Below are 21,297 nucleotides of genomic sequence, written 5' to 3' on the forward strand. Positions count from 1 at the left end.
TGTATGTATTGATATGTAGGCTACATGTGCCTTTTGTAAAAAATAAAATAATTTATGTAGTTCTGTTCTTGAGCTGTTGTCTATTAATGTTCTGTATTATGTCATGTTTCATGTTTTGTGTGGACCCCAGGAAGAGTATCTACTGCTTTTGCAACAGCTAATGGGGATCCTAATAAAATACCAAAAAATCTTGACAATATCACATTTTCTTTTACTTACTGTAAAGGAAAATCATAAGTCATCACAGTAGTACATTCAAGTTTATATCATCATTTTTGTTTCTACTTTACAGACATACATTTTCTTTATGCAGTTCACAAATGTAGTAGACAAACCAGTTTAAATGTCAAATCTATAGGTTAACCAAACATTTACGTGATCATCAATTAATAAGAGCAATTTTTTTTAAATTACAAAGAAGATAATATAAAAAGTAATGTGAGCATTGCATTGTGAAAGGCAATTACTTTATATGAACATGTATTTCAATGTGAAACATATTTCTAGATTAAACACTGATTAGGTTTGGTGAAAAAGTGACTGTATGATTTTGTGTGTTGTTTTTAGCCAATTTGAAAATGTACTTTGCCTTTTTAATGATCTGTTTTAAGTGTTGTAACAAGAGTTGTGAAAATGTACCACATACTTTTCATCAAAGAGCAGTATGTGCCTGTTTTAGCAGCCTGTTCTAGCTGCCTGTTCTAGCTGACAGACAGACACAACTGGGACTATGACAGATATTGTCAAATTATTTTCTTTTTTGAGAAGCAGACAATTTATTAGTTGATGAATCGCAGTAGCAGGGGCTAAAACCGAGGTGCTTTTTGGTTGCACAAGAAAAGCACTTTATTCTGATCAAGAGAAACTGGGCATGTATCCCAAATGGCACCCTATTCCCTACATAGTGCGGGACGTACTCGGGAGCTTGATGTGTAGGCTAATGTGCTGACTAGACATTATTAAATGATCTTTCACAGGTCATCATTCACTAATTATTCTGATTAATTGACTGTAGTCATCTACCCACAGGTCAAATCCTTCACAGATAGATGGATTTATAGACATCGCTTCATCCATCAGTATTCTTCTCTCTCTCCATTAGGTTGCCTCAGTGACCTGCATCTGTCCAAGTGCATCTGGAAATAATCAGAGTTATCTCCCTTAATAACACTGAATACTAATTTTCTAAAAGGTTGAATACATCTTTACTCATCAATGAGGTTTGTAAAATATTCTGGAAGAGTGCCTAATTCACATTTTATATGAGTAAAAACAGGTGAAGATTGAGTAGAGATTACCGGATTTGCTCCCATTTTCCAGACCGGACCGGATTCCAATAACAGAATTAAATGCGCATGCAGGGGGGATTAACCAAACGACAATCGTCTCATGTGGCGTCATCTTGTAATGGTCATTGTGACGTCACAGCACTGGTGAGAAACCTCTTGGTGCCTTTAGTGTTGCGATGACGGGGAGAGAGAATAGACGGGACTCCGTTGAGGGCAGCGCTGCGCAAACTAAGTGATTTTTGGGTGCAACATCACAAATGGGTCACGGAGGTTAGGCCTAATCAACTGTCAAATCAAATGATCATTATGCCCTTTCAACCGTCGTTATTTATCTGATGGTCTGAAGTTAAGACCTAGGTCGGAGTTCTTCTACAATTACCCTTTTTTTGTTTTCTTTTTCCTTCCACATGGATCGCGCTGTAGCATAGGTTATTTCCCACAGCTTTACAGAGAGTGAACATAACTCAATCCTGGACAAACAAGTTCTCATTAAAATTGATTTATTATATATTTTCCCAAAGGAATGTACTTTTGGAGAAGCGATGCTGCTCTTGGAAATCTCGAGGTTTGCTTTGTCCTGAGTAGATTGGTGAGTAACTGCATATTTGGAGCTGGCTGGATGTTAGATAATTGATTCATTTTCACAAAGCATCCTAGGTATGTAAAAACATACACTGGGAAACTAGAATAGAATTGAAACAAATTGAAAATGATTCTATAGACTAGAATACAATAGAATTTAATAGAAGAGAATATGACTTCATTGTCTAGTCAGAGAAATCTGATGCCACAGCACCTGCCTGTACATTCTATGGTGTTAAACCAACAGGGCACCCTGGATATGCATGTGAAACGCCATGAGAAGTAACACAACATAATTGTTATTCAAAATACTGTAACTATTAAACAGAATAACTATTAAAGAGAAATAGACAATCTGGTTCTATTTTGAGAACCACTATGTGTATGCTCACACTGTTCATGATTTGACACTGATGAGGCTACGTTGTCTCCTCTTTTCCTCTCCAGTGCTGATGGTAGGGAGAGTCACCTCGGTCAGCCTGAGATCAGTGCTGATGGTAGGGAGAGTCACCTCGGTCATCCTGAGACAAGTGCTGATGGTAGGGAGAGTCGCCTCGGTCAGCCTGAGACCAGTGCTGATGGTAGGGAGAGTCACCTCGGTCAGCCTGAGATCAGTGCTGATGGTAGGGAGAGTCACCTCGGTCAGCCTGAGACCAGTGCTGATGGTAGGGAGAGTCACCTCGGTCAGCCTGAGACCAGTGCTGATGGTAGGGAGAGTCACCTCGGTCAGCCTGTGACCAGTGCTGATGGTAGGGAGAGTCACCTCGGTCAGCCTGAGATCAGTGCTGATGGTAGGGAGAGTCACCTCGGTCAGCCTGAGACCAGTGCTGATGGTAGGGAGAGTCACCTCGGTCAGCCTGAGACCAGTGCTGATGGTAGGGAGAGGCACCTCGGTCAGCCTGTGACCAGTGCTGATGGTAGGGAGAGTCACCTCGGTCAGCCTGAGACCAGTGCTGATGGTAGGGAGAGTCACCTCGGTCAGCCTGAGACCAGTGCTGATGGTAGGGAGAGTCACCTCGGTCAGCCTGAGACCAGTGCTGATGGTAGGGAGAGTCACCTCGGTCAGCCTGAGACCAGTGCTGATGGTAGGGAGAGTCACCTCGGTCAGCCTGAGACCAGTGCTGATGGTAGGGAGAGTCACCTCGGTCAGCCTGAGACCAGTGCTGATGGTAGGGAGAGTCGCCTCGGTCAGCCTGAGACCAGTGCTGATGGTAGGGAGAGTCACCTCGGTCAGCCTGAGACCAGTGCTGATGGTAGGGAGAGTCACCTCGGTCAGCCTGTGACCCATCTACCTGTCTGTCTGTCCACAGATCACATGGGATACAGAAGACAGAAGGACTCCTCTCAACCTGTACCGAGATCTAAAACCTCTCCTATCCCTGTGGGAATATGTACAACCATCCACCTCTCCAGGATAAAGGATGTCAGAACTGATACAGAGTCTGGAACAATGCCAACCCCAGAGAGAGGCTGCCTGGAATGTCTTTTACCTTGTTGTTTTTTATTATCACGGGACACAAACAAACAAACAAACAAGAATATGTTATCAGAGATGTTTGTTTGGATGAAAGGGAGAAACCCAGAGGGCTTTCCTTCTGACCAGGCTCTTCTCTACACTATGAGCTGATTGACCCCTCTCTGCCCCCCCTCCACCCCCCCACACACACAAATCGTCCCTCCCCTCCACCTCTCCTTCCAACCGACGATGGATCTGATGAATGAAACCACGGTCATCACAGACAGCGACTTATTGGATGACTCCTCAACCCGCGTCCTGACTGGCTGTTTCCTCTCGCTGCTCATCCTCTCCACGTTGCTCGGCAACATCCTTGTGTGTGCCGCCGTCACCAAGTGCCGTCACCTGCGTTCCAAAGTCACCAACTTCTTTGTGATCTCGTTGGCCGTCTCCGACCTCCTGGTCGCTGTACTGGTGATGCCGTGGAAGGCCGTGACGGAGGTCGCAGGGTTCTGGCCGTTTGGCTCGTTCTGCGACACTTGGGTGGCGTTCGACATCATGTGCTCCACGGCATCCATCTTGAACCTGTGTGTGATCAGCGTGGACCGTTACTGGGCAATATCCAGCCCGTTCCGCTATGAGAGGAACATGACTCCTAAAGCTGCGTTTGTGATGATCAGCGTGGCCTGGACGCTCTCCCTCCTCATCTCCTTCATCCCCGTCCAGCTCAACTGGCACAAAGCCCAGACCTTTACCTCTACCTCCATCACTACCTCCACAACCACCCCCTACGGCCTCCAGGCCCCCCCAGACTCCTCTAACCCTGTTGGGGATAACAACACACATCAGGCCCCCCGGGACTGGGACAACTGTCACTTCAGCCTGAACCGGACCTACGCCATCTCTACCTCTCTGATCAGCTTCTATATCCCAGTGATCATCATGGTGGTCACCTACACACAGATCTACCGCATCGCCCACCGTCAGATCAGATGCATCGCCACCCTAGAACGAGCCGCAGAGAGCGCCAAGAACCGACACAACAGCATGGGAGGATCCAGCATCTCCGAATCGGAGAGCTCATTCAAGATGACGTTCAAACGGGAGACAAAGGTCCTGAAGACGCTGACTCTGATCGTGGGCGTGTTCGTGTGCTGCTGGCTGCCATTCTTCATCCTGAACTGCATGGTGCCGTTCTGTGAGCTGTCACCCCCCGGTGGCGCGGCCTCCTTCACCTGTATCAGTCCCACTACGTTTGATGTGTTTGTGTGGTTCGGGTGGGCCAACTCTTCCATCAACCCCATCATATATGCCTTTAACCCAGACTTCCGCAAGGCATTCTCTATCCTCCTGGGCTGCCACAGATTCTGTCCCGGAGATCACGGCATGGGCGCGTTCAGTCTCAATAAGAAGTGAGCTCAGAGCTTCAGAATTCCCAGTGGTAGTAATAAAAAACATACATGGACAACATCTGCTGAGACACTGGTCTCAGAAGAGGACCTACAGTACCAGCTGTCATGAACGTCAGAGAACTATAGCATGCCATCGTCTGGTGCATTGCATTGCCATAAGCAAGCAGAGTAAGCACTACAACCTTGGTGTAAAAGGTTTGTTGTTGTCATTGAGGGTTCCGCCACCTTGTGCAGTGTCACTGGGCATAACATACAGTGCGATCTGAAATGGCACTGCAATAAGAGTCGAGTGACCCTTTGCAGTGTCCCTCACTGCAGTGAATGCAGTACGTTTAGTGACACATTGTCTCTGTGGAGTAGATACTACAGTGAGTCAGGGCCCCAGACTCTGACGCAGTGATCCAGTGACTGCAGCCTATAGTGAGTCAGGGCCCCAGACTCTGACCCAGTGATCCAGTGATCCAGGGACTGCAGACTATAGTGAGTCAGGGCCCCAGACTTTGACCCAGTGATCCAGGGACTGCAGACTATAGTGAGTCAGGACCCCAGATTCTGACCCAGTGATCCAGGGACTGCAGACTATAGTGAGTCAGGACCCCAGATTCTGACCCAGTGATCCAGGGACTGCAGACTATAGTGAGTCAAGACCCCAGACTCTGATCCAGTGACTGCAGCCTATAGTGAGTCAGGACCCCAGACTCTGACCCAGTGATCCAGGGACTGCAGACTATAGTGAGTCAAGACCCCAGACTCTGACCCAGTGATCCAGGGACTGCAGACTATAGTGAGTCAGGACCCCAGACTCTGACCCAGTGATCCAGGGACTGCAGACTATAGTGAGTCAAGACCCCAGACTCTGATCCAGTGACTGCAAACTGTAGTGCCCTTGGCCCCAGTAGAGATTAAAAAGGGTGAAGTATTTGATATTAAGACTGTGTGTGACAGAGTACAGGAAGAGAGAGAGTGGTGCTAACGATACTCTGAGACGGATAATCCACAGACTGGGCAGGCAACACACGCACACACACACACACGAACACGTACGCTCACGCACACACATACACACACGCGCACACACATTGTGACCACTACAGATTTCAAATGTCATAGGGGTTTAAGACTCAAACCAAATAATATTTACGTATGAACATAAACATGTGAATCAATCCAGAAGTGACTTAGAAACTGCTCTACTGAAGCAGCTAGAACGATTTCAGACTGTCCAATAGAGATTGATATTGTGTGCTTTACTGTGAATTTAACAGAATGTTAGAAAGAGGTCACTTTATTACAAAAGTTAAGAGCTGTAATACAGTACTTCAAGAAAATATATTATTCTTTACAAACAGTAACTTTGTGTCTTTGTTAAAGTCCATACCAATACTGCCATTGTTTTAACTGATGGGGAACACCAAATGACGGTCAACTGAATAATCTTTCTAATGATGGTAATGAAATTCAGAAAGCTTAAGGCTATTTCATAACAAACATCAATTTAATTTGGACCGCCATTTTAAATCCCTCTCCAAAGTGTTTTACCTTATTAATGAGCTACTCATCTTGCATTGTGTCTGTGGCTTTTCCAAAGCAATGCCAGGTGTCCCAACAAGCTCTCATAGTCTCACTGCAGAATGAGACGTTCAGCCACGTTCTCCAAACGTCAAATTTCGAAGTGTTTTTCCTGCTCCTGCTGCTCTGTATCATTCCATTTCTCCAAACGTCAACTTTCGAAGTTAAGGGTTAAGTTTAAGCACTCATTCGGAATGGTTAAGGATTAAGGTTTTGGATAGGGTTCAAACATTAAGTTTAGACACTAACATGCTGACCAGACCAAAACTAACTCTGAATCAAATATATTAATTTGGGGACAGGTCGAAAAGCATTAAACATTTATGGCAATTTAGCTAGCTAGCTTGCTGTTGCTAGTGAATTTGTCCTGGTATATAATCATTAGGGATGGGTATCGTTAAGATTTTAACGGTATTACTACTCTTACCGATACTGCTTATCGATCTGGTACTTTAACGGTATTCTTATCGGTTATTTTTGTTATTTTTTATGAAGAAAAAAAACGAAACAAATTAAGAACAGAATTGACATTGCTTTATTTTCTGAAATGTAAAATAAATACACTGCTCAAAAAAATAAAGGGAACACTTAAACAACACAATGTAACTCCAAGTCAATCACACTTTTGTGAAATCAAACTGTCCACTTAGGAAGCAACACTGATTGACAATAAATTTCACATGCTGTTGTGCAAATGGAATAGACAAAAGGTGGAAATTATAGGCAATTAGCAAGACACCCCCAATAAAGGAGTGGTTCTGCAGGTGTTGACCACAGACCACTTCTCAGTTCCTATGCTTCCTGGCTGATGTTTTGGTCACTTTTGAATGCTGGCGGTGCTTTCACTCTAGTGGTAGCATGAGACGGAGTCTACAACCCACACAAGTGGCAAGAAGGTTTGCTGTGTTTGTCAGCGTAGTGTCCAGAGCATGGAGGCGCTACCAGGAGACAGGCCAGTACATCAGGAGACGTGGAGGAGGCTGTAGGAGGGCAACAACCCAGCAGCAGGACCGCTACCTCCGCCTTTGTGCAAGGAGGAGCATTGCCAGAGCCCTGCAAAATTACCTCCAGCAGGCCACAAATGTGCAAACGACACCAGTTTGTGATTTGTACACTGCCCTGGTGTGGAGGACCTTCTGTTTTACACTGCCCTGGTGTGGAGGACCTTCTGTTTTACACTGCCCTGGTGTGGAGGACCTTCTGTTTTACACTGCCCTGGTGTGGAGGACCTTCTGTTTTACACTGCCCTGGTGTGGAGGACCTTCTGTTTTACACTGCCCTGGTGTGGAGGACCTTCTGTTTTACACTTCCCTGGCTTGTGTAGTGTACTGTAACAGTGAGATAGTGGTCCTGACAGAGGCTGGTCCACCTGTCTGATGTGATGGGCAGCTTTGGCACGTCCTTCAGCTCAGTGATCACAGCTCAGTGATCACTATTTGGGGTTGAGTGCCTTGCTCATCTCCCTACATTAAAAAAGAGTTTGTGTTGAATTATCATTATTGAATTATTGTGTTGTGTATTGTGGAGTGATGGGACTAACATACAACTCTTTTATACTACTATATCCTAAACATGAATACAACTCAATATATACTGACAGACTGTTACCTAAAGCCCTGATGGTGACCTAACATAATCGTTTGTAGTGCTTTCGCTGAAAAGCATATTTGAAATCGGACACTTTGGTGGGATTAACAACAAGAATACCTTTAAAATGATATAAGACACATGTATGTTTGAGGAATTTTAATTATGAGATTTCTTCTGTTTGAATTTGGCGCCATGCACTTTATCTGGCTGCTGTTATATCGATCCCGGTAGCGGGATGCAGCCATAAGAATTAACAAAAAAGTTGCAAGAGCTTTAAATGAGTGATTGAATTTCTGAACCCACCCAAAGCTAAACAACCAGCTGGCTAATGGTTCCTTTTGATCATGAACCCATGTTCTCATAATCTAGTTAACTCAGTGTGTGAGATCTAGGCTGCTAGCATACATACCTAACGTAGATCGGACAACGAGAGATGCTCTACGAGCTAGGCAGTCAAACTGTGCATTTCTCTGCCTGTACATGATGCACTTTCCATAGATGTTTGGACAGATTGCTCGTGTTTCCGCCCTTACAAGAAAAAGTCTTGTTGCACTTGTGGCAACGAGCATTGTCAGCATCGACTCTGGTGAAGTGTAACAAATACTTTTAAACATTTTGTTCTCTCCGCCATCGTCACTAATTGAGAGCAGGGTCTTTCTTGTGTGTGTGTGTGTGTGTGTGTGCGCTGTAGCATGAGAGATCTCACTTCTGGATTGGGAATAGAAAAAATGCATCATAGATGAATGTCTTCATTTTATTGCAAATTAGAAACGGTTGGTGAGAAAATGTACAAGATAACGTATATGTAGCAATAATAAATAGGAAATGTATTTTCTCAATTTCTCCAGTACCGAAAGCAGAACCGATAACGTTGGAGCTTATCGATACTACGTTCTTTCATAATTTAGCCCCAGGGCCCGTTTAATGCCGGGTTTTGGTACCCATCCCTAATAATCATTGGGTTGTTAATTGATCTAAAATGCAGAAGGTCCTCTACTCCGACAATTAATCCAACGATAAAAGGGTAAACCGAGAGTTTCTAGTAATCTCTCCTACTTCAGGCTTCTTCTTCTTTGGACTTTATATGGAGGTTGGCAACCAACTTTAAGGTGCGTTACCACCACCAACTGGACGGGAGTGTGGACCTCAGTTCATCTTTCAATCTCCAACGTAGGTATACGCTCCTAAAAACCAATGAGGGGATGGCACATGGGTATATGCTCCTAAAAACCAATGAGGAGATGGGAGAGGCGGGATTTGCAGTGCATCAAGCGTCACAAATAGAATCAAGCTCTATTTTAGCGCCTGGCTACGGAGACGCTCATTGACGCGCACAAGCAGTGTGGGTGCAATGATTGAATAACGTGTGTGTGTAAATATATTCTGCAACGCTCACGCAGCATGTCATTCTGAATGGTTAAGGGTTCAATTTTGGGATAGGGTTCAAACATTAAGTTTAGGCACTCATTCTGAATGGTTAAGGGTTAAGGTTTGGAATATGGTAATTGTATTTTAAAGTCTTCACAACTGGGATAAACAAGCAACCTTCTCATCCAGAGTCATGAGTCATGGGATTACGGCCATCTGCCACCCCAGTCCACAACACCCTAGAAAAACCCAAGCCCACTTGATTGTAATAGCCACCCCAGTCCACAACACCCTAGAAAAACCCAAGCCTACTTGATGGTAATAGTGCTCACTGTTGCCCCTAGTGGCCGGTTTTGAAGGCATTTCTCGACGTCCTCAGGACATGGATAGACGTCCAGTTTCTACGTCAATCTTGAACAACCTCCCTGGGTGGCCAGCTATTACATAGTCATTTTAGGAATTTTTGAAAAACTTTTGTGTCATGTCTGAATTTTTTATAACAAGTTTCCTTTCATTAACTAGAAGTGAAACGAATTCAAACTAACTAACGTAAATGCACCCCATTCCGTACAAATGTGCGCAACCGCGACATTCAAACGAGGCTGCAAAGAAAACGAATGGGACTGTAGCGACTGTGTTGACTTAAAAATCTGGGGTGTGAACTACGTTTCTATTCAAGTGTTGATCGACATGGTAATGGCTCTATAGTATTAGAGAAAAGTTTTAAAAAACGGACCCTCCGTTACATCGTGACGTGTCATGCCGTAACGTACAGCACGCATAAAGCAACTATTTCTGTCTTACAATCTCTTTCCACCAGGTGTAGCACTACTCTCATCGTTTAAAAACAAGAAATGGACAGTGACGGGGGTAAGGGGGGGATACCTAGTCATTTTTTGCGTCATCACTGCAAGCGATCACGACTCTCAAAAAAACTGTTTACTTCTGAAGATCACTTTAGCACCGTCCTAAAAACCTGATTCAAATTCGACACAAACCTTCAAATAGGTATGTAATGACACATTATATAAACTCTTTATAGTGTTTTATTTACATTTTAGAGGCGATAAGGTGATAAGTTGGACAGATCGAGTGAAAAAAAGCCATTTTCCCAAACAACATCTCTCCTTCTCACTATCACACATTAGTTTCGCTTCCCCACCCGCCATTTTTAAAAAGACCCGATGGGGCTCATTGCCGTCTTGAATCATGCAGAAACGAGCAGCATTTAGGTCATGTCATTTATTTTGTTGGCAAGGGGAGAAAGTGTGCTTTACAATGGTATTGACATTACAGTTGATCTGGAAGTATTACGTTTTTGGGGCGCTAAAATACGGTCAATTGTACGGACCAAGGCGATGTACAAAAGTGAGTGAGTTTACGTTACCGTGTGATTGTCATGAAACCGACATGGAGCCGAGAGTTGGAGTCTGCGTCCCAAATGACACCCTATTCCCTATACTGTATAGTGCATTACTTTTGACCACGGCCCATGGGGCTCTTGTCAAAAGTAGGTCACTATAATAGGGAATCGGATGCCATTTGTTTATTGCCTCACTAAAACCAATAGTTGTTATCTGGACTGGAAGCATCTCATTGTAGATCCTATAACAGCTATGTGTCTGTGTACCAGTAGACAACTATTCTTTCTGAATAAATATTATAGATGGGTTTTCATTTTCATCATATGGCCTCTATCTGTGGTATATGCATTATTGCTAAGGCCTATCCCTGATCCACACTGAATAGAAGTTCAGTGAAGTAGCTTTGTCCATAAGGCAGAAGCCTATCTCCTGTTTCTGTAGCGTGAGGCAGCTTGATGTACCACCCCCTGGACTGGGCCGCTAGCCTATCTCCTGTTTCTGTAGCGTGAGGCAACTTGATGTACCACCCCCTGGACAGGGCGCCAGTCTTTTGCAGGGCTTTACCCCCAATCCGTCATCTCCAGCAACAGTGAATAGTGTGGATCACTGAATTAGAGTTCCAAGCAATAGTCACCGGAACGACATTCACTCTGGATTACAGGTTAGTCACTCTGAAGTTAATGTCATACCTCCAATGTTATTTAATCTGACGAGAGGAGCTCTCTGTTTCACGGCCAAAGCTTCCCTCATACTGTACTGTAGACCGTACACACACATACACACACACAGCCACACACACAACACACATGCACACACACACAGCGGAGCACAGTTCAGCAGTGGGATGACAGAGCTGTCCAGTGTTCTGATGTAGGCTCAGTGCTGCCCTTGCCTCAGTGTCAGCAGAATGTCCTGAAGCGTGCTGGGGGCAGTATTAGAGGGACACAGCAAGGGGACAGCAATTAATGTGATTGACATCATTCAGAGTGATGGCTGGTGCCCTGAACTAGTGAGGGAGGAAGGGAGGGAGGGAGGAAGGAAGGAGGGGGGAGGAAGGCAGGCAGGGTGGGAGAGATACATTGATGATCTGTTTCTGTCTGTTTCTCTGGGTCCATCTCAAGTAGAACCCTGTTCCCTATAAAGTCTGTCTTGTCTCTCTGTGTGCATTCCAAGTTGCACCATGTTCCCCATAAAGTGCACTACCTTTGACCAGGAGGTGCAATTTGGGATGTAGACTCTGTCTCTGTCACAGCCTCTCGCTCTCTCGCTCTCTCTCGCTCTCTGGCAAAGTCAGTCCTTTCAATATCCTGACCCAGAACCCTATAACACTTTTGTTGAGTGAGTCTTTAGCCCCGTTAATACCTTTGTTCTTTGGCACAATCAGAATGTGGACAAGATCAGGGCGCATGTTCGAAGCAGGAATAAACAAGGATGACAGGTGAACCTGAGTTCATGAGGCATCTATAAGTTATATTCTTTAAGAATCAATGGTTATATATAATTAATTTAAACGTTTAAAAAAAATGGATTTAGTAACTGCAGATTGTCCCTTTTAAAGGAAGTGGATTTCTATTACAATCATTCACCCCAGTAACTCACACCTCTCCACTTCCTCCCTCTTATGTCAAAGCTCTACGGTGTGATCCCAAGAGGTGAGTCCCAATTCGCACCCTATTCCCTGTATAGTGCCGTGCTTTTGACCTATGGGTATACCATTTACAGTGCCTCCTCATCAATCTACGCACAATACCCCATAATTAAAAATCGAAAAACAGGTTTATAGAAATCTTTGCAAATTTATTTAAAAAAATCAAAAACTGAAATACCTTATAAGCATTCAGACCCTTTGCTATGAGACTCAAAATTGAGATCAAGTGTTTCCATTGATTATCCTTGAGATGTTCCTAGAACTTGATTGGACTCTACCTGTGGTCAATTCAATTGATTGGACATGATTTGGAAAGTCACGTACCTGTCTATATAAGGTCCCACAGTTGACAGTGCACGTCAGAGCAAAGACCAAGCCATGAGGTTGAAGGAATTGTCCGGAGAGCTCCGAGACAGGATTGTGTCAAGGCACAGATCTGGGGAAGGGTACCAAACCATTTCTGCAGCATTGAAGGTCCCCAAGAACACAGTGGCCTTCATCATTCTGTCATACCTTGTCTAGTTAAATAAAGGTTAAATAAAAAATATATAAAATAATGACTGCCCTGGTGTGATCCAAATGGGCAGATCAGGTTTGCAATGAATAAACTTCTACCAGACCCCTCTCACCCGCAGAGGAGAGGGGTCTGGCACCTCACGCCCTGTCGTAAATTTAAGTAGAAGAGTATTCTCTTTTCCCCTCCAGTATTGGCGAAAGGAATGTACTTTGTTAACAGACTGTTTCCTGTCAGAAAACTAATGTCATATTGGTTTTTATTTTGTGATGTCATTAAAAATGGTATAAAGCAAATACTGTAACTTGGAAAGTATATCCCTTTTATCTATCATGTTTCCATCCAATACATTGTGCATATAATATAAAACATGTAGAAGTATTTTTGTTACAATAGGAATGTGATTTTAGGAGGTATAAGAGAATATATCCCTATAAACTGTTCGTAGTAAGTAGCCACGCCCCGAGTGAGGTGTGTCAGACTGACGGAACCATCCCCTTCGGACAGAGTGCTTAAAAGGCTTGGTAACGAAATTAACATTAGACCAGGAAACGTGAGGCGGGAGCTACACGTTTGAAATGGTTGGAACTTTGAACCTCAACACGAGGTGAAGAAATAAACTCACCTTCCTTCAGACCAGAAAGGCGGCGAGCTGCAGCTCATGTCCAAAGTGATGCGAATCCTGAATACCGACACGAGGGGGTTTAACAAACTCCCCTCTAAGACAATCACTGGTACAGCTGATTAGCTGTCTTGAGTCAAATATCTAGAAAAGCGATCTAAGTGAGACTATCCTACTACGCTCATCACCAATGGGAACCGTCGACATGGCTGGCTAGAGTGAACAACAGTAGAAAACGGGAAAGGGGAGACCCCTTTCGGACAATCAGAGCCATACAAGCTTGCCGCTGAAAGGCCAATAACCTTCCTAAGGAGGGCTGGTTTCGACAGAGATAAACACGGTGAACAAAGGCATTCACACGTGTATACATTCATGGTTTCTTATTCCAATCGGGCAGTGGTTTGTGTGCAAAGTATATGATTACCGTGAGAATAGCTGTAAAATGTATCCACGATAAGTGTCCCTTTCTCTCCTTCCCCCCCTCTTCAGGTTCTGTGTATCAAGCTTCCATATGAAACCGATGGTCACTCTGATAGAGCTCCAGAGTTCCTCTGTGGGGATGGGATAACCTTCCAGAAGGACAACCATCTCTGCAGCACTCCACCAATTAAGCCTTTATGGTAGAGTGGCCAGACAGAAGCCATTCCTCAGTAAAAGGCACATGACAGCTCGCTTGGAGTTTGCCAAAATGCATCTTAAGACTCTCAGACAATGAGAAACAAGTTTCTCTGGTCAGATGAAACCAAGATTGAACTATTTGGCCTGAATGCCAAGTGTCACGTCTGGAGGAAACATGGCACCATCCCTACGGTGAAGCATGGTGGTGGCAGCATCCCTATGATGAAGCATGGTGGTGGCAGCATCATGGTGGTGGCAGCATCCCTACGATGAAGCATGGTGGTGGCAGCATCCTGGTGGTGGCAGCATCCCTACGATGAAGCATGGTGGTGGCAGCATCATGGTGGTGGCACCATCCCTACGGTGAAGCATGGTGGTGGCAGCATCATGCTGTGGGGAAGTTTTTCAGCAGCAGGGACTGGGAGACTAGTCAGGTGGAGGGAAAGATGAATGGAGAAAAGTACAGAGAGGTGAAAACCTGCTCCAAAGCGCTCTGGACCTCAGACTGGGGTGACGGTTCACCTTCCAACAGTACAACGACCCTAAGCACACAGCCAAGACAACGCAAGAATGGCTTCGGGACAAGTCTCTGAATGTCCTTGAGTGGCCCAGCCAGAGCCCGGACTTGAACCCAATCAAACATCTCTGGAGAGACCTGCAAATAGCTGCGCAGCAACGCTCCCCATCCAACCTGACAGAGCTTGAAAGAATCTGCAGAGGAGAATGGGAGAAACTCCCGAAATACAGGTTTGCCAATATTATAGCGTCATACCCAAGAAGACTTGAAGCTGTAACTACTGCCAAAGGTGCTGCAACAAAGTACTGAGTAAAGGGTCATGAATACTTATGGAAAGTTTTTTATAAATTAGCAATGTCTAAAAACCTGTTTTGCTTTGTCATTATGGGTATTGTGTGTAAATTGATGAGGGGAAAAAAATATTTAATCAATTTTGTAATGTAAGAAAATGTGGAAAAAGTCAAGGTGTCACGAAACCCGCTTCCTGAGTCTGTTTTTGCCTGTGTTCTGTCCTGGAGTGTTTTTTCCGGTGTCCTGGAACGCACCCTGTCTGGTTGCCGGACGACGTAGCTAGTTGGAGGATCTCTGAGTACCCGCACCTGTATCCCATCAGCTATCTGCACACCTGGTCCTGATCATCACCCCTCCACTTCATAAGCGCTGACCTGAGATCCATTCCCTGCCGGATCGTTAGCCATGAACAGTATGTTGTGCCAGCGTATCAGCCTCCAGTTTGATAGAGTTTGTTTTGTTGTTTTGTACGTCTTGCTTGCCTTGAACTTACCTCCGTTTTTTCTGTCTACAGTCATTCACTCGGAACACTCATCCCATCCCTACCTGGTCGTCGGTGACTTCAGTTACTTCCTTGGATCTGCTTACTCAATTCCATCAACTCACCTCCGCTGCCCGCTCCGCTACTTGGATTTTTCTATCACTACATTTAAACTTGTAAATAAATACTCACCTTCGTCTTACTCTCCTTGTCCTGGTCTGCTTCTGGGTTCTACTTTAGAGAACCGTGACACAAGGTCTCTGAATATGCAGCAATTGTAACGATTTCACTGAGTTAGAGTACATATGAGGAAATCAGTCACTTGAAATAAATGTATTCGGCCCTAATAATGGATTTCACATGAATGAGCAAGGGCGCAGTCATGGGTGGGATGTGGGCCCACCCACTGGGGAGCCAGGCCCAGCCAATCAGAATTATTTTTTTCCCACAAAAGGGCTTTTTTTACAGACAGAAATAGTCCTCAGTTTCATCAGTTGTCCAGGTGGCTGGTGTTGGGGATGAATCGATAAATAAGATGTTTTATTTATCTTCATAATATGCTTATGTGAGATACTTGTCATTAGAATGTCTCCTTTTGGACTATACTGTTGGCAGTTGCATTTTCCTTTCTCTCTAGGGAAAAGTCACTTGGGGCCTAGAGAGGGGAGAGGTCAGGCTTGTCTTTTACATGTCTGGTAATATGCAGAATATCAGAAGGGGAAGAGGACAGAATGGAACATTGTCTTCTTATGGGAATGTGTCTGTAACTATTCGTAAACCATGTGAAGGGATGGCGTGATTAATGTGGAACCAGTTAGTTGTTTCCACAATGTCTGTACGCCAGTCACTCCCTCCTTTTCCCATTGGGGGGAGGAGTATGGCAGTGTCTGGAACCATTGTATGTCCCCTCTGATGTTGCCCTGAGATCTGTGGTTCGTCAAGTGAGTTGAGAGGGGTGTATCTTGGCTATAGAAGATACTAGAATTCTTTTGTAAGCACTCTCAGAATTCATTTATAGACACTGAATTGATCTGAGAGTCAAAGGGCTATGGTGAAGCTCATATAATTAAAGATGAAGTTTAAGTATAACTCTGACTTGTGTGTGGTTTATAACTCTCATCATTTAGTAATACAGGAAATTACCACGACACTGGTGTCAGACGATCCCGCAGATGAAGAAGACGGATGTTGAGGGCCTGGGCTGGCGTGGTTACACATGGTCCGCGGGTGTGAGGCTGGTTGGACGTACTGCCAAATGCTGTAAAATGACGTTGGAGGCAGCTTATATTCTCCTACATTATTTGAACATTTCTACAAACATCAAAGTGTTTTCTTTCCAATGTTACCAATTATATGCATCAGGCTTCAGGGCCTTCAATGTATTTTGGGCACGTCATTCAGACAGGAAGCGGAGAAAAAAGGGGCCTAGCCCTAAGAAGTTTCAAAGAAGGATTTTTTAAGCCTTGAGAAATTGAGACATGGATTGTGTATGTGTGCCATTCAGAGGGTGAATGGGCAAGACACAGGATGTATGCCTTTGAACGGGGTTTGGTAGTAGTTACCAGGTGCACCGGTTTGTGTCAAGAACTGCAAACTTGCTGGGTTTTTCATGCACAACAGTTTCCCGTGTGTATCAAGAATGGTCCACCACCCAAAGGACACAACTTGACACATCTGTGAGAAGCATTGGATTCAACATGTGCCAGCATCCCTGTTGATGGAGGAGGAGTCAAAATGCAATTAAAGAGTTATCATTAATCAGTGTTCCTCTCGATTAAATATGTATTATTCGCAATGGAGCCAAAACCATTAGAACTGCCTAGGAACTAATGCATTTTTAATGGCTACCAGGACAATAAGATAGCGGTAATGGAGAGGCAGAGATGAAGTGGAGTGGAATGTTCACAAACACACACACACACACACTGAAATCTGAAATGTGCACACACACACACACACACACACACACACACACACACACACACACACACACACACACACACACACACACACACACACACACACACACACACACACACACACACACACACACACACACACACACACACTGAAATATGCATGCACACACGCACGCATGCACGTACGCACACACACAAACACACACACACAGACACACATACACACACTGAAATATGCACGCACGCACACACACACACACACACACACACACACACACACACACACACACACACACACACACACACACACACACACACACACACACACACACACACACACACACACACACACACACACACACACACACGAAAGACCCTGCTCTCAATTAGTGACGATGGCGGCGAGAATGCCGAATGTTTATATCTGGATCTGATTTCCAAGGGAAAGACTTTTGAGTTGATTATTTTTTAGATTACTTTACCCTTTCTCTTTTCTCTCTGGAGGGAGGGAGGGAGGGAGGGAGGGAGGGAGGGAGGGAGGGAGGGAGGGAGGGAGGGAGGGAGGGAGGGAGGGAGGGAGGGAGGGACTCAGAGTATGGACACAGAAAAAAGTAAGAGACGTGGAGGAGAGAGAGAGAGAGAGGCAGAGGAACAGAGAGAGAGAGAGAGAGATAGAAAGAGAGAGAGGCAGAGGAACGGAGAGAGAGAGAGAAAGAGGGAAAGAGAGAGATAAAAAGAGAGAGAGGCAGAGGAACAGAGAGAGAGAGAGAGAGACAGACAGAGAGAGGAAGAGAGAGAGTGAGAGAGAAAGAGAGGCAGAGGAACAGACAGAGAGATGGAGAGAGGTGGAAGAAGACAGAGAGATGGAGAGAGGTGGAAGAAGACAGAGGGAGGGAGAGAGGTGGAAGAAGACAGAGAGATGGAGAGAGGTGGAAGAAGACAGAGAGATGGAGAGAGGTGGAAGATGACAGAGAGATGGACAGAGGTGGAAGAAGACAGAGAGATGGAGAGAGGTGGAAGAAGACAGAGGGAGGGAGAGAGATGGAAGAAGACAGAGAGATGGAGAGAGGTGGAAGAAGACAGAGAGATGGAGAGAGATGGAAGAAGACAGAGAGATGGAGAGAGGTGGAAGAAGACAGAGAGATGGAGAGAGGTGGAAGATGACAGAGAGATGGACAGAGGTGGAAGAAGACAGAGAGATGGAGAGAGGTGGAAGAAGACAGAGAGATGGAGAGAGGTGGAAGAAGACAGAGGGAGGGAGAGAGGTGGAAGAAGACAGAGGGAGGGAGAGAGGTGGAAGAAGACAGAGAGATGGAGAGAGGTGGAAGATGACAGAGAGATGGACAGAGGTGGAAGAAGACAGAGAGATGGAGAGAGGTGGAAGAAGACAGAGGGAGGGAGAGTGGTGGAAGAAGACAGAGGGAGGGAGAGAGGTGGAAGAAGACAGAGGGAGGGAGAGAGGTGGAAGAAGACAGAGGGAGGGAGAGAGGTGGAAGAAGACAGAGGGAGGGAGAGTGGTGGAAGAAGACAGAGGGAGGGAGAGTGGTGGAAGAAGACAGAGGGAGGGAGAGAGGTGGAAGAAGACAGAGGGAGGGAGAGAGGTGGAAGAAGACAGAGGGAGGGAGAGTGGTGGAAGAAGACAGAGAAGACAGAGTTCTCAAACCTTCCATAACAAAGCCCTCAACTACAGTACAGAGCAATAAACCTAATAGTCAACCTAAGAGTCAAGCTAGTCTGTTCACAAACACAAACAGACACAATTAGACCCGACCAAAACATGTGAAAACAAAAGATAATTACTTTACATATTGCAAAGAACTAACCACAAAACTGAGCAAACTGGAATGCTATTTGGCCCTAAACAGAGAGTACACAGTGGCAGAATACCTGACCACTGTGACTGACCCAAACTTAAGGAAAGCTTTGACTATGTACAGACTCAGTGAGCATAGTCTTGCTATTGAGAGAGGCCACAGTAGGCAGACCAGGCTCTCAAGAGAAGACAGGCTATGTGCACACTGCCCACAAAATGAGGTGGAAACTTCCTAACCTCCTGCCTAAAGTATGACCATATTAGAGACACATATTTCCCTCAGATTACAGACCCACTGTCACGTTCCTGACCGGTTTTCTGTTATTTTGTATGTGTTTGACGGTCAGGGCGTGAGTTTTGGTGGGTAGTCAATGTTTTGTGTTTCTATGTTGGTTTAATGGGTACCTGATATGGTTCTCAATTAGAGGCAGGTGGTTTGCATCTCCTCTGATTGAGAATCATATTAAGGTAGGTGGTGTCACATTGTTTGTTTGTGGGTGGTTGTCTCCTGTGTCTGTGTCAGTGTATGTTACGCCACATGGGACTGTTTCGGTTTGTTTGTTCGTTCGGTTTTTGTGTAGTCTGTTTTTCCTGTTCGTGCGTTCTTCGTGTTTCATGTAAGTTCTTACGTTCAGGTCAGTCTACGTGTTTTGTTGTTTTGTTTCTATTCAAGTGTTCGTCGTGTTTTCGGTTTTGTTTAAATAAATATCATGTCTTATCACGACGCTGCGTTTTGGTTCAATCCCTGCTCCTCCTCTTCGGATGAAGAGGAGGAGGAACACCGTTACACCCACAAAGAATTCTAAAAAAAAAATTTTTTTGATAAACTCCCATATCTATTGGGTGAAATACCACAGTGTGCCACTACAGCAGCAAGATTTGTGACCTGTTACCACAAGAAAAGGGCAACCAGTGAAGAACAAACACCATTGTACAAACCATATTTATCTGTCTATTTCATACTTCAACTATTTGCACATTGTCACAGCTGTCACGTTCTGACCCTAGTTCTTGTGTTATTTCTTTGTTTTAGTTGGTCAGGACGTGAGTTGGGTGGGTTATCTATGTTTTGTGTTTCTATGTTGGGTTTCTCGTTTGGCCTGATATGGTTCTCAATCAGAGGCAGGTGTTTGTCATTGTCTCTGATTGGGAACCATATTTAGGTAGCCTGTTTTGTATTGTGGTTTGTGGGTGATTGTTCCTGTTTCTGTGTTTGTTCACCATACGGGACTGTTTTGTGTTCGTTAGTTTATTCGTTATTTTGTTTGTTTGTTTCAAGTATTCTAAATAAATATGAATACTCACCACGCTGCATCTTGGTCCGACATTTCTTACTCCTCGTCAGAGGAGGACCAAGACTACCGTTACAACAGCACTGTACATAGCCAGTATTATAAACTGTGTGGTTTGAGCCCTGAATGCTGATTGGCTAAAAGCCATGCTATATCAGACCGTGTACCACGGGTATGATAAAACATGTATTTTTACTTCTCTATTTACGTTGGTAATCAGTTTATAACAGCAATAAGGCACATCGGGGATTTGTGGTATATGGCCAATATACCACGGCTAAGGGCTGTATCCAGGCACTCCGAGTGCCTCCACACCATCTCGTGCCTTATTGCTTAAGTGTAACATTTGAAAAGTCAAAATTATTTTTTACTTGTTAGTGTAATGTTTACTCTTCATTTCTGATTGTTTATTTTACTTATGTTTATTATCTATTCCACTTGCCAATAAAGCCCTTTGATTTTAAATAAATTGAAATTGAGAGAAGTGGGAGAGGTGGAATGAGAGAGGGGGACAGAGGTAGAGGTGGAAGCAGAGAGGGGGACAGAGGTAGACGTGGAAGCAGAGAGGGGGACAGAGGTAGAGGTGGAAGCAGAGAGGGGGACAGAGGTAGAGGTGGAAGCAGAGAGGGGGACAGAGGTAGAGGTGGAAGCAGAGAGGGGGACAGAGGTAGAGGTGGAAGCAGAGAGGGGGACAGAGGTATACGTGGAAGCAGAGAGGGGGACAGAGGTAGAGGTGGAAGCAGAGAGGGGGACAGAGGTAGATGTGGAAGCAGAGAGGGGGACAGAGGTAGAGGTGGAAGCAGAGAGGGGGACAGAGGTAGACTTGGAAGCAGAGAGGGGGACAGAGGTAGACGTGGAAGCAGAGAGGGGGACAGAGGTAGATGTGGAAGCAGAGAGGGGGACAGAGGTAGAGGTGGAAGCAGAGAGGGGGACAGAGGTAGAGGTGGAAGCA

The 21,297-nt window shown here is 44.9% G+C and overlaps 2 protein-coding genes across 2 annotated transcripts; one reads left to right on the forward strand and one right to left on the reverse strand.

The window, feature by feature from the left end:
* Window positions 1-1,448: 1,448 nt before the first annotated feature.
* Window positions 1,449-7,988, forward strand: LOC139574705 (D(1) dopamine receptor-like). Its single transcript, XM_071399525.1, has 2 exons — window positions 1,449-1,878; window positions 3,182-7,988. The coding sequence occupies exon 2, from the start codon at window positions 3,577-3,579 to the stop codon at window positions 4,741-4,743; it is 1,167 nt and encodes a 388-aa protein (XP_071255626.1). The 5' UTR covers window positions 1,449-1,878; window positions 3,182-3,576; the 3' UTR covers window positions 4,744-7,988.
* LOC139572673 (uncharacterized) lies at window positions 2,269-3,159 on the reverse strand. The gene has a single exon (XM_071395351.1). The coding sequence runs from the start codon at window positions 3,157-3,159 to the stop codon at window positions 2,269-2,271; it is 891 nt and encodes a 296-aa protein (XP_071251452.1).
* Window positions 7,989-21,297: the final 13,309 nt, after the last annotated feature.

Source organism: Salvelinus alpinus, chromosome 4 (assembly GCF_045679555.1).
Source record: "Salvelinus alpinus chromosome 4, SLU_Salpinus.1, whole genome shotgun sequence".
In the NCBI taxonomy this organism is placed as follows: Eukaryota; Metazoa; Chordata; class Actinopteri; order Salmoniformes; family Salmonidae; genus Salvelinus; species Salvelinus alpinus.

Bases quoted from the DNA above. Each gene is read 5' to 3' on its own strand.
- LOC139572673 (XM_071395351.1), bottom strand. From the start codon at position 3,159: ATGGGTCACAGGCTGACCGAGGTGACTCTCCCTACCATCAGCACTGGT.
- LOC139574705 (XM_071399525.1), top strand. From the start codon at position 3,577: ATGGATCTGATGAATGAAACCACGGTCATCACAGACAGCGACTTATTG.